The 14511-nt window shown below is 34.7% G+C and overlaps 1 protein-coding gene across 3 annotated transcripts in view; it reads left to right on the plus strand.

The window, feature by feature from the left end:
• LOC128873194 (dentin sialophosphoprotein-like) overlaps positions 1-14511 on the plus strand; it is a 172130-nt gene that overhangs the window by 136860 nt on the left and 20759 nt on the right. For all 3 annotated transcript variants that reach the window (XM_054116577.1, XM_054116576.1, XM_054116575.1), the window contains one exon: positions 8274-8594. In XM_054116577.1, coding sequence (XP_053972552.1) covers positions 8282-8594 — 313 coding nt within the window. In that variant the 5' untranslated portion in view covers positions 8274-8281. The remainder of the gene's footprint in view (positions 1-8273; positions 8595-14511) is intronic.

The raw sequence follows: 14511 nt of genomic DNA on the forward strand, positions 1-14511 counted from the left end.
TTCAATGATTAAATCTTATAAGTTTTATTATTGTAATGTTAGGCTTAAACATTACATAGCATTTAAGGCCCATACAATACTTAATCACTATGTAATATTCGTTATAGATAATCATATTTCAGGATATTTCAGGAAGTTAAAGAAAATTCACTTAAACTTTATAAAATATATAAAAGTTAGAAAGTTTCTTAAATCTGTTTTAAACATATTTCACGAATATTTTATTATATTAGAGCAATATGAAATATGAATGTAACATTAACAAACTTCAATTTCTTTGATAATTTAAACAGCTATTTTATTTTAGAATGTTAAAAGCTGTAGTCTATTTATTAAGCCTCGAACCATAAATTATCATAAAAAGTAGAAGAAATACGTAATAGTAATTTCATTCAAAGGCGAATGAAAAATAAACACGAGTGAAAAAATAAAATTAATCGTGTCCATTATGTTTCTGTATTGTAAATGAAATGGGACGAAAGGATAAGTCAAACGATCGTAGATAGCTGAAAAATGACTAGAATTTTGCAGAATGCACCGCGAGGCACGAAGAGGTTTCATTTACCGCAATTTAAACTGTTGCATAACGCCGAGGGAGCAATATCTGATTCACCCAGTCGTTTCATTAAGGAATCCATTATCGATCACAATGTAGATTATGTTTTACGGGATCGTTGGTCGAATCGCTGCCAACTGTAAAGAGAAAACTTGGAGCGTCTGGCGTTCACCTGGTTGCCGTAATGGCCCGGTGCACTTTCAATTTTAATTTTTCTGCTTTTCAGCTATGAAGTACGAACACGCTCGCGTTATACCACCATCGAAATGACGGTTTCGATCCAATTCCGTTGGCGTGTGTTCGTCACGATTCCGTGAAGCAACGATGCATGCATCGAAATCGCAGTTCTTAACTCGAACGGTCCAGTTTCCAATTAATTTGCGCAAAATTCCGGAATCTGTGAAACTCAATCGACTGAAATTCGCGCTGCAAAACGAAGCAGACAGGTCTGCCTCTTTTATGGATCAATACGCGACGAGGAATTAAAATTGAATGGAATGAAATACAGAATGAAATCACTGCAAACAGTATTTTGAGATATATTTACAATATTTAAAATAACCCAGATAGTATTCAAACTATAGAAACACAAAAGCTTTTATGACATTAAAGCTTGAAAAATATTTTGTTACAGTTTTTACATTTTATTATCTGAACAAATTTAAATCTATTAAATTGGTTAGCATTGAAAACTGGGGAAATATTCTGGAGTAGTTCAGCGATTTCATACAGGATCTCGTTGATTCAATGAAAAGAAAATGTTAAATATTTATTCTATAGACATTTAATATCTCCGTTAAAAAATGTTTCATACGTATCATAAACAAGAAGTCTCATTCTTAAATTTCTTCAAAAAATACTTTACTTCTCTTAAATTTCATACACACATTTCATATTTTAATAGACACACTCCTTGAACTTTTATAAATACGTATACTTATGCGTATACGGAAATTTTACATATACGTATAAACGCATGCAGTTTTTTTCTCCATCACATTCCTTTTGCCACTCAAAAAAACGACATTGCTTAAAACTTTTTGAATACCCTGATGACTCAACCTGAAGAGTCTTACATAATCTAAATGGTTGGACAAAAAAAAAGTAAAATAATCGATTCGACCGCAAGATACGTAATTCGTTCTACTACAAGCAATAACCGACTCCAATTATTGTGTCCGTTTCAGTTGCCTAAAAACCCTGCATGACGCAAAGCCGAGGCAATAATAGTGTTCGCTAGCGGGAAGAATGGAACGTCTAGTGTTTGCTGACGGTTTCCCTTCGCATTCGTTAAAACAGCCTCTTCCTGAACGGCGATTTCGTTGATAAAATCAAGCCACTTTCACTGCAAAACGGTTAGTTTACGAGCAAAACTGGCACACACCGTGAACAAGAGGGGCGTCTTGACGCTGGTGAACGCTGAGGAGTGATGAGCAGAACGAAGCTAACGTCGAAGACGACGAGGTGCTCGACGTTCGCTTTCTTCTCGCTCGTGGAACAAATTGAGCGCATCGAAAGAAGAGCGTCACGAGTAAACTGGGGACAGAAGACGATTCCCTCGGTGCTATGGCTCTTTTAAAGGGAGGCAAGTGTCGGATGACACCAAATGCAAACGAGGGAAGAAAAGAACAAGCGAGCGGAGGCAGTTTGGATACGTGGGAGTGCTGGAGAACGCGAGATATCTTTAAATTGATGAAAACAGTTACGTAGTTCATCTTCCATTTTGATAAATCTGTGATGATTTATAGAAAAAATGTATGTAGATGAGGAATACATATTTGTTTTAGATAAGATTACTCAAATTTACGTGGTGAAATTACTCTCAAGAAAAGAAAATATCGTTCATTATTGATTATTGTTCAAAAATGTAGATCATAGGTTCCCAACCTTTCTTGGCCCACCGCCCCCTTTTTAACCGACTTCGAAAAGGAGGAGGTTACTCAATTCGACATGTATATATATATTTTTTCAAACAGTGATTCGACGGCGGCTCTTTTAGGTGAAATATACTATATTACTACATTATACATACATTTAAAAACAAGGACCGGTTTTTATTAAAATTACTTTATTGAAAGATATTAACATGTTGATGTATTGTTTAAAATTTAATAAACAAATATATATTGTTAAAAAAATTAATAAACAAATATATATTGTTAAAAAAATTAATATAATATTATTAGTGAGAAGGCTGAGCTTGGTGTAACGACAATAATTTTTCGATATTTGGTGTCAGATTTGTCATCAGCAATCTTAAATCGCCCCGTTCCACTATTGACAATCTGTTTCTTTTCTTTGTTGCTAAATTGTTGATTACACTGACGTTTACAACATTTGTTGAACATTGAAGATATTTGTTAAAACATGCGTTCGAATCACAGAGTAATGCGAGGTACCACAAACGCTTCTGCGGACGGTGTGCTCGCAAACTAGTGGCGCCACTGGGAAACTTGTTGGGTCATGGTGGTGTCTCATAAAACCTCTTTTGCTCTTCATATTCTTTCTATACTTCTACCTCGTTATAATTGGAACAGTAACAATTATTTTTAGTAACAAACTATTTTTTACAATGATTTGATGAACAATGATTTACTTCTGAGATTTTGTTGACTTTTGGAATAAATTTCATGTGACACTATTTTCATGCATAAGAATAGGGAATCATATGTCACAATTTTGCAAATACGCGTCAAAATGAGAGAGAGACATTTTGCGGAACGTGCCCTTGTTAGTGCATAGACTCCAGCCGCCGTAGGCGCGTCATCCGCACAACCTGAGGACCTTGGGCGAGGGAAAATAAATAATGCGAACGACCTTCGTAGCCGACCACGAGAGAGTAGTTAATTGCTCTCCGCGTGGTCGCGCTACCGCCGCTCGAAAATAATATCCCGCGATCGCCGTAATGGCACTGTTACACGGGACATTCTGTTGGCCGCGACCTCGCAGCGCGTTCTTGACCGCCGTTTTTCGCTCGTTTTCGCCACGGCTGACGTAGAGGTGCTGCTGTTCATATCGACAGGTCTGTAAAGTTGTACCGAGGGATTCTGTAAACTGCCGGTCTTATCTCGGGGAATGTGGAGTGAATTGGTTGAGGAGAACGTTGCGCGATTTAAGGCAGAGTTCTGATTTCTTGGACGATGGAGGGAATAGTTTTCAGAAACGCGTGACTCGAAAACAAATTATCTCGCGGAATTTTTATTTGACATTACGATTTAATAAGGCTCGAATTATAAATGTGTATAGCTACGAGTACATGAAATAAAAATTTCTTAGTTATAGATTATATTAGGACGTCGAAGGTTCTAGTTTGTTGAATGTTGAAAGAAGTCGTTTTCTGTAATGTCTTGGGTACAAGTAATTACATAAAACTGCATTCTTGAACTATAAATATAGAAATTGCAACTAAATATAATTAAAAGCATTAATTATACAGATCGTACAGTGGTAAATTTTACAAAAAATATAGGTAATTGGTGTTAATGAAAACGACGTCGTATAACGTTTTCTTTAAAAACTATTTACATGAAATAATGTTTCCTTCTTCGAGGAAAGGATATCGCAAAAATCTAAATGTGTGATTACCATTGGATCTGATAGTTGTGGAATGCGGTGAGTGACCGAGGATCTCCTCTTCCTGCGTCTTTCATTTTTTCTCGACCGTAGGTTGCAATTTGTGGTGAATGCATCGATTCGTTCTTGCTTTCAAACGGAAGTGTTTTTATTGGTGAAACGCTTTTAATATCAAAACACGATCAAATTTCAACTGATCGTTCTCTTAGCATCGACTTTGCTACAAAACGATGTTGCCGTTTTTTGATTGAATCTTTAATAGTGTTACCCTGTTATTATGTGTCGATGCTATTGAAAGTTTTCGGTTTAATTTTACTGTAACGTATTCGCAAAATTATTACAAACTCACTGTTACTTTCTCTAAAAAATTATTGCATTTATATTGTTCTTTAGATAACTTCATATTTGACATTTTCTTAATTATAGAATTGGGGAATTTAAATCTGGCGTTTGTGTTAAATAATTTAAAAATTGAACCGAGAAACTAAATCGTATATTAAGAACAAACTTTCAATTCACATTCTATTAAATCTTTACAACCTCTTACATCTCTAAAGTCAAATACCTATTATCTATTTATTGGTAATATTTTACGTTTAATGTGACCACATTACGTTAAAAATTTGTTCAACTATCTTCGCATAAATTTAACGTGACTAATTTTGTAAATAATTTGTATTTCTTAACATTATATATCTAAGAATCATGATACCAAATTCAATTCATAATCTGTTCAATTATTTCTACACGATTTTAACGTGAATAATTTTCAATGCAATTGGAATCATGACAGGATTCGATTGTATTTCCTGCGAATACTCAACGAGCTATTGCATTCTTCATGCTGTGAATGAGTAAGCACTCGCAAACCGTGACCCCGGTATAGAGGAACTCCTGTTTAATACTTACGCTTAACTAGTATAATTAGAGTGGCACGCAACGACGAAACATTAATATTTCTACGATCCTGGCATGTCTCTGGGTTGCATACGCGCTTGAGTCGTTCCATTCGACACGACCTTTGAAGTTCATTGAATAGGTTCTTGCTCTTGGCTTTATGACGAAGCGTGTATACGGGTGCACGCATCGCCAAGAGGAACTGGCGGTGCGGAACAAGCAAATGATCCAAGAAAAAGTTTCCAGCTTCTCCGCGGTACCTTCTCGTTAAATGGACTTTCTTCGACCAACGACGTCTCTTTTCACGCTGATTAAGCCGGAAGATACCGAAGCAACGCTGAATAATTGAGTACAAGGAAGCCAAGTAGGACGTTTTTGAAATGAATGTCTGCTGAGTTAAAAATTGGACTTAGAACAGTGTCAGCAGAATTTCACATGTTGTTCAAAATTACGGGGTTCCCTGTAATTAAAATTAATCTCTTGAAACACAATGGCACATACGCAGAAGAACTAGAGGCATATTCAACATGAAGTATAAATCGCATAAATTTAAATGTTTTTAAAAAGTGCATCGGATCTCTACCATGAATTTATGAACCAGTTTTATTTCATATTCTATTCTGGCAGCGTTCGATGGAATGAAAACATATACACTGACACAACTGAAGGACTAAAGCTATTGCATGACGTATACCACATTGCTGATAAATAATTATTATTAGACATACGTATTCGGTGTGAATTTATGTACGTATACAACATTATATTCAGCTAACTTTGCAATTTTCACAATTTTACAAATTTCGTGATAATTGTCAATCAGCTGTGCGTTCCGCAACATTTGATAACTTCTGATTCCTTTTGTTATGTGATTTTGTTTGTTCTCGTCTGTCAAACGCTGCAAAGTTAACCAAATATAATATTAAGTACACGTACATATGTAAGTAATTCATTTTGGATAATCTTGTAATAATTGTCTATCGACCATATATATTATATGTTAATCATTGTATATACATCATTCTTCTATTATGTGGTTGCGTATATTTTCGTTTCTTCAATGCTGCAAGGTTAACCAAATGTAATACTGGACACGACCATAAGTAATTCATATTCAATATGTTTTATAAGAATTGTTTACCAGCCATGTACTACGCGTAACGTTTCATAATTTCTGGTTCCTGCTGATCTTGTATATCTTCATTTATCAAATCCTGTAAGTTTAACTGAATATAAAATTGTTATAAGACATATTCAGTACACACTTATGTAAATATCCGATATTATATTTGATTAATCTTGCAACCTTCGACAGAAAAAACGTACAAAATCACATAGCAAAGGAACCCGAAAGCTATCAAACGACGCAAGAACTGATAGACAGCTATTACAAACCATCAATAACTAGCGTAAACTGATGGTTCAACGCAACATTATATTCGATCAACCTTGGACCGTTTGACAAATGCGTTACTGTTTCTTGGCATGAAGTTCATCGTAGCGCGGCCCCAATCGGTTGGTGATTTATGCCGAGTTCATTGCTGCCCCCTCGGATCGCAAAAAGCCACAAAGTATCGGCTGCGTGAACCGTCCGCGAAGGATTGAACGGTAAATCGTACTTGGAAACTTGCGGATCGAACTCCATCGGGCAACTACGTTGCAACGAATACGTGCCCCCTTTCGTTCGCGTTTTTCTCCCCGTTGCTTTTTAGAGCAGAGGTAAATTTCAAGATGCATTCGCGAGCACCTTTTTTCCATCTGTAGACGTTCCCGGAGAATTTGACCCGTAATCACGCGACCGTTAGCTGAAATCGAATGGGACGAAAGTCAGTCTGCGTTTCGTAGCTAGGCTGATTGCGTCCTGCCTATTTGACGATAATGAAGAATCGAATTGTGATTCCTTTTATCTCTTTTCTTAATCAGCGTTTGCTCATTTTCTTAATTGTTCTTTATTCGTGGTCACGAAGACTATTTTTTCGTTTTATTTCATTGAGGTGTTCGTTACGAAGGCGGCGTCTTTTTGCCTCTGTTTCGAGATGCATGAGGTTGGAATTGATCGAAGTATATAGTAGGAGTTAATTGGGCAGGTGTGTACTCTTGCCGATGAATAGACTGCGGATGTTGCGAAATAAAGTGTTCGCTAACGTACTTACAAAAATTGAACCTAAATAGGAATTTATTTTACTTGGCAAATATGATAATATGAATTTTTATTCAATATTTCTTTATATTATTATATACTGTGTCCAATTTGCAGTTTCTTGCACATTCAAATTTTCTATAAATGCATATAAATCCGCAGTCTAGTGATAAGTGTATTTAAATTTTCTTGAGACGATACTTTTTTAGAATGGCGCTTCCCATTTGTTAGTATGAGACGTTCATTTTAGTATTAATAATTATTTCTTCAAAATCATATTTCGACAGATACAGAAAAAGACTTAAATGAAGTGCATGTCTTATCTCTTAAATGGTATAACATGCATATTATTATTGATATTTTTGCATTTGTGCAAATTCTCAGAGAATTCTTCATATTTCCATTTGCCATAAATGCATAGACATGGGTTGTTCTTATAGTACAACGATGTCGCATTTCCATTGAATACGTAAATGTTACAGGGGAGCATACATCATCGATGGATCCTTTTAAGATGAGGATGGTGCAAACGAATCAAAATTGTATACATAGAAATACATATGTTAAAAAATCAGAAAACAGAACTATACAATTTCTCTCTATTGAAACTTTCTAATAATCGACATATTATTATGTCCGCTTTAGAAATTTATGAGCCGTTCATTGCACAAATCGATCAACTCCATAAAATAAAAAGGTGAGAAATGCGATGAAATAATGTACATCGTTTTTTAAAATTTCCTTTAGAATATAAATTCAAATAAATATTGTAGAATGCATAAATACAAATGTAACTTTCATCTAACGGTATATAAAATTAATAAAAAAGAATTGCCAAAAAATAATCGTGAGTAATGTTACAATTTTCATGTGACTGATGGGGTTAATCTATTCGTTCAGTGAACGGCTCCTACAATGAATTATTTAAAAAGATTTTAATCGATAGTGTCAACTCTATTGTCACTTCTGCTCCTCGATGCCAATTCTGTCGTTACCTCTCCTTTAAAATACAACGATATCGTATCCTTCCATATTGTATCCTTTGAATAAATAAACAATGCACGAAAGCAACCATCACTGACATCTTTGATTTTCGTTTGGTTCCAGGTGGAAGGATGTTTAAGCGGCTGTCGAAGTCGAGGCGCCACAGCGCCGACGACGTCGCGCTCTCGTTGTCCAGCCCGACGACCCTGGACGAGCCGCCGGGGACGTCGACGCCACGGGACAACTGTCAGGGTATCGGCCCAGCCGCCCTGCTGAGGGTTTCGAGGACGAAGTACACCAGGAGGAGCTGCGGAGACGCCAGCGCCATGCAGGCGTTGCTCGCCACGAAGCAGGACCAGGAGCAGGACGTCGCCGAGGCCGATTATCAAATGGTCACCGCCGTTCCCGCGTTCATCGTCGAACACGAGCCCGAGAAACAGCGAGGTAATTTGTGATAGAATCTGTCGGTGTCAATTAACTGGTCAGTGATCGATTAATTCGCGTGCAAAAGCGTCGCCGAAACAGGATTCCCCCTTATCGCGGTTCAAATCACTGTTACGCTCGATATTGCAGTACGATGATGCAGTCTGAGACTTCTTATTTCGTTACGTGGTTGAACTTTTCATCGTTTTAAATTTACGGGTGACGATATGGCCTCGTGATTGTTTTTATTTGAAAAATTAGTAGGTTACTTGGATTATCGAGCAAGAAATGAATGTCTTTTGTTAAGGATCGAGTCTTTTTTAAATTTTACAGAAGAATTTCCAAATGAAAATTAATTATATTTTCATAAAATCATAAAACTCATCATAATGTGTTTTCAGAGTAGAAGAGAACGAAAAATTCTAAAATATTTCTTTGTATAATGCATTTAGACTGTAAAGTAATTCGTCAAAATTGGAAATACGACGAAATAAATCTTGTGCGTGGACATTTATTTATCTTAAATAAAATGAATTTGATTTCTTTTATATTATTGGAGTAAATAATAATAATTATCAAACAAGTAAAGCTCGTTTATACTTCCGTTCAAGATATAATTCCTAATATCTGCAATGTTAATAAACTACTTTAAAGTATGCATGTACAAAGAAATGTTTTATGATTATAAAAATATGTTATTAATTCTTTCCTCATTTTTTATTTTAATTTATTTGTTTTTGTCGTTGTTTTAGGTAACTTTTGTGAATCTTGAAAAGAACCCAAACCGTGAGAATTAAAACTTATTGTTTCCTTGTTAAGGCTGACAAACTTATTAATTATTTTAATTTATAAAATTCATCCAACACTTTTCTGATGCAAATTTAGAGTCTACAAATATACCAATGATTGCACATGAAGTTTTTTTTTTCTTATTAACTATATCTTTTGATGTGTTCGCCATGTTATTAAGAAACCGAAACTATGAAGAACAATTTACAAATTACAAAATTGGGTTTCTGAAGCTACATTTTGAAATAATGATTGCCAGCAATATTTATAGACACTTTATATCGCATACTTAGTTCCAATATTCTCGGTATTAGTTAGAGTTGCTCGAGGCACTGATCCATGCAGTCGTTTTTTAATGCCATAATTATATATGCATGTTTAGCAACGTCTTTCAGGTGAAAACTTGTAATTTGATAGTGGTATAATCATGATCATCGATCTCAGGTATTAGCAGAAGAAGGCTTGAACGCGATGTCATAATTTTCCATATTAGACACATTGTGGCTCATGTTGACAGGAATATGCATGTGTATCGTACCATCTACGTAGTGGAATGAGAACTCTATAATTACCTGAGATAATTAAGTAGTATCAATTCCACGACGCTGATAGACGTTTGATTATATCTGAACACAAGTTTAATGACCACTTCGTGTCATTTTTTTAACACATTTGCATTCTATGTTTTAGTCGAGGAATCTCTTGAATGCTTTCAATCTGTTCGACGATAAAATATCGTATTTCAATTTTTGTTACGTTGAAGTACATTGAACATTTATTTCGTGCATTAATATCGAGAGTTTGACGCTTTTATACGAGCTATAAGCTGTAGCACAAATGATTAATAATATGTTGGTACATTTTACGCGTAGATGGAAAGGTATTCAATATCCATTGTATTTTTTTCGTAGTTAAATATCACTGAAATGTTCAATTTGAAATCATAATCACTTTCATTTGTATTCCCACATAACTCATATTCATTTCAATGTTTATTTTTAAAAAGATTAAACTATCTACATCACGTAAGATTATTTTTCCGACAAAATATTCCCTTTTTATAATTAAAACAAAATCGCTCATTTAGTATTTACATTTTAGTATTTAGTATTACAAAAATTGAGAAGCTCAAATAGTAAGTGATGTAAAATTCTAAAAGAATCAACAATCATTTTATTACTGGAAAACTTTGTAAATGAAATTTGATTTTCTTTAACAAAGGAATCTTACCGAAAACAAACGAAGGCTAATCATTCAACCTCAAGCAATTAACGCACAATGACATATCTTTATAGAATTTGAAAACTATTCAGGCCCAAACGTCATTACTAATAAAGAATTTAATTTATTTTGATCATTTCGTCACGTAATATCATTTACTGTATCAACTCCTCGGTTGCGAGGGTGCAAACGATGCATTCTAATTTTGTTCGTAACCGTCACAATGGAACTTTCTAAACTATCGAGACGTGTCGCGATACTAAGGAGCTATCGCAACAAAAATCAACGACTTTCTAAACTGTCACGACGAGACTGGGGATCTAGCGAGTTTCCTCGAAACGGGTACAGTTAGGCGGACATTTCTTCTTTCCCGAGGCGTACCGTCGTGATTTCACGATCCGCGATCCACCACGGCCACAGCTTCATCTCGACGGCCATCTCTCAAACCGAGAAACGTATCCTCGACTTATCTCGCGCGGCCTTCTACACGTCGAAGAAGCGGAACGCTCGCGGTGCATATAGGAATGCGGGGCCCTCTCGCAGGTGTCTCTAGTCGGTGCATCGGGATGCAACGGTTACGTAATTTGTGAATTATTATAGCGCGACCGCAGGATGCACGGAATGCACATGCTTTGTAGGGATGCAAGGTGACCCGATAACGTACGATGGCGGTGTTTAGAGTTCAGAAATAATCGGAGCTTTGTTAGAACGACACATGTATATTTTATTGTAAATACATGTATATTTTATTGTCACGTATCATTTCGTTGATAATACTAAAAATTAATGCTTTTATACAAATTGCTAACTGTGTCATAAATTACAGTATACTCTTGTATAACATAGGTTTCTAGACCGCGATTTTGCGTACAATCTATCAAACCTTAAAGCATAAGGAATACATTATATATTTATGATTCGAGAATGCTAACAGTTATAATAATGATTGAGATTACAAAATTTAAAATAATATTAAATCAATAAATCTGTATAATTGGTATTTTTTAATTTTAACGAGATAAAAAAGATTTTTGATGATAAAATGTATGCAATCTTCCAGATGTGAACTTTTTCATCTAGAAGTTTGTTATCTACAAGCTATTGTATGCATTGAAAGAACACTTCTCTGTCAATTTCAATCTTTTCTATGAAATAGATTTCGTATGGCACTGTGACGAATTTGATTGGCTTCGGTTTCGTATTGAATTTTGGAACGAATTTTTCAATTAAACAAAGGTATTTGATAAAAGTGACTTCTGCATAGAAAACTTTCAGTTTACCAATCGGGGACTCAATTTTCTATTTTGAACAGTGGAAAGTTCTTAGATTTCCAATTAAAATTGAAAGATTCGTGTTTCAGCACCTGTCATATTTTTAACAACACGATCTGCCAATTTACTCGAAACATTAATAGCTTTTCGCTTTAAAAAAAAAAAAAAAGAACTGATATCTCCATTGGAAAACTGAGTTTTAATGTAAAAATTGTGTTTGTTTACTCATATAAATACGTTTAAAAATTCGATATGCAAACGAAATCGATAATCTACATCACAATATCATCAGACATTTACTTAATAAAAAAATATTAAATTTGTAGGATATTTTTCCTTTAGTCTGTACTACATCTTACTTTAGTTACAACAAAATTTGTCAAGAAATTATTATATAATTGGTAGAGTGACCCATATTCTTAAAATAAAAATAATTTGCTGCTCAACTGATATACCTTTCAAAATGATTCAAAGAAAGGTATTAAGTTGACTTTTAAAACACGGTATTACGCACATTTCGTCGACATATTCGATATATTGCTGTTTATATTTCTATTGTTTAGTTCTCTTCGAAAATATTTGTTTTCCACAAAATTATTAAAGGAAAAATGTTCTTTAATTAGTTTCTTCACTTTCATACGTGAAATGAAGAAAGTCGTACTTTTAATGATAGAAATAGGAAAAAGACCAAATATATTATAGCTGGAGAAAAGACACGAAGAAACTCAACTCGAGTTGGCTCTTGCCCCTTTCTCTAAAGGGCAATCTCATTAGAAGCTTTAAAAACTAAGAATGAAAGGAATCTGGAGCCCCGTCAATCTTAATTAATTCTTTGGAAGCTGCTCGTCCGTTACTCACATATTCGCCATAGAATCGTGCCAACGCAACGGACAGCGTTTTATTTCATTCACGTTCGTATTCATATATCAATATACCGACATCGACCGATACTTATCAATAGCCAGGAACATGCTGTCTGGGTTACGTTGGCTTCGAGCCACAAATTTTCCAATAATAGTTTTGATCAAATATTTTAAGCATCACATTCTGTGCTGTTAACCAAATAGGGTTCACTGTAGCTACGTAGCTACATATCTAGAACGTTAAAATCAAGTATTACTGTCATCTGCATTTTATGGATATATATTTAGTTTATATAATTATACAAAATAGTATTTTCATTGAGAATATATCAAGGACTAAGACTAAAGACAATTCACTATATAACATATTTAAAACCTTTCGTATAAATGTTGTTGTATATTTGGAGATACATTGAAAAATAAGAATCTTTTGTTTTTTAAAAATTGATGTCGATAATGAAAGCAAGCACTTTTGATCTGATGAAACAATTGTTTTCCTTTGGATTACATAACGTCATGTATTTAATAAATACTATTCATGTTACAGGTACTTATTATGTGATTACATTTTAATGATAAATGTTATTATACATAATTTCATAAAAAAATTTTATAATAGGAATCAATATACATATTTCCAATAATAATAACATGAAAACAAGGTTTGTAAGTGTTTTTAAAATGTGAAATTATTTTCTTAACCTGATGTAGTATGCATAGAAATAAAAATAATTGTTTTTGTCGCTTTTAAATAATTTAGGGATGATAAGGTCGGCTTTAAATTCATTAAATTGTACGCAAATTGTTTAAATACTTTGAAAATCGTAGACATTTTGGAATGAAAATAATTCAATGGAAAAGACGAGGATGAAATATGCGTTCGAGAATTTCGTGGTGAAGGAAGAAGGATTGTGCTTGATATTTCAGATGTCTTGGAGACGGTCGCACGTTAATCGCATCTGGGAATCGCGAAAAAATTAATAGCCGCGCAAGGTGTGTCCCATTTACTGCGATGCCGCGCCTAATTAATTCTTTTCGCGAGATGTCATCGTTCTCCAATGTTTTTGTCCTGACGCTCCTCTTTGCGCAACGCCATGATGAATGTTTGCACACGCGGGTTTATTTTTTTAAATTCAGCTCTCATTTCCAGCGGAGCGGAATTGTTTCATATTTTTCGAGGCGTGAATTTTTAGAAAATGGTAAAAGAATGTATGAAAATATCCCTGGGTTATTTCAGGAGAAATTAAAGTATACGTTCGTTGAATTTTTAAATATAATTATACACACAAAATGGTAAATGTAATTCATTAATAATTTTGTTTTGCAAGTATCTGGTCTGTTCCATTAGACGCGACGTGGAATATTGTACGTGTAACTTTAAAAGAAATTGTATAAGGCAGTTGTAAATTTAACAGAATCTTGTATATACATGTTGATAAACGCACCAAACCTCACAAGTTTATGTAGTTTACTTTGTCTGCAGAAAAATCATGAAGATTGCCTCGAAACTGGCGAAAAATAAAAGCGTTACTCTTTAATTATTGGGATGTTTGTCGTGTTCCACGCAAGTGCATTCATCGCGAGGCGTGATAACGGGCCACGAAAGGAGTACAGTTAACCCAGGGTACCCTTTTGGTTGTTACGGTAAAACCTATGTGCTTCGATCGGCAACAAAAGTGTCTCATTTACAAAATCGACGGGTTGCGCATGGAACGCACGTTCGGCCAGCTCAGAACCGTGGGACGTGGCGATCAGGGAAAAGAAACGTTGGAATATGAACGCCACGATTTTCAC

This window comes from Hylaeus volcanicus, chromosome 3 (assembly GCF_026283585.1).
Source record: "Hylaeus volcanicus isolate JK05 chromosome 3, UHH_iyHylVolc1.0_haploid, whole genome shotgun sequence".
Taxonomy (NCBI): Eukaryota; Metazoa; Arthropoda; class Insecta; order Hymenoptera; family Colletidae; genus Hylaeus; species Hylaeus volcanicus.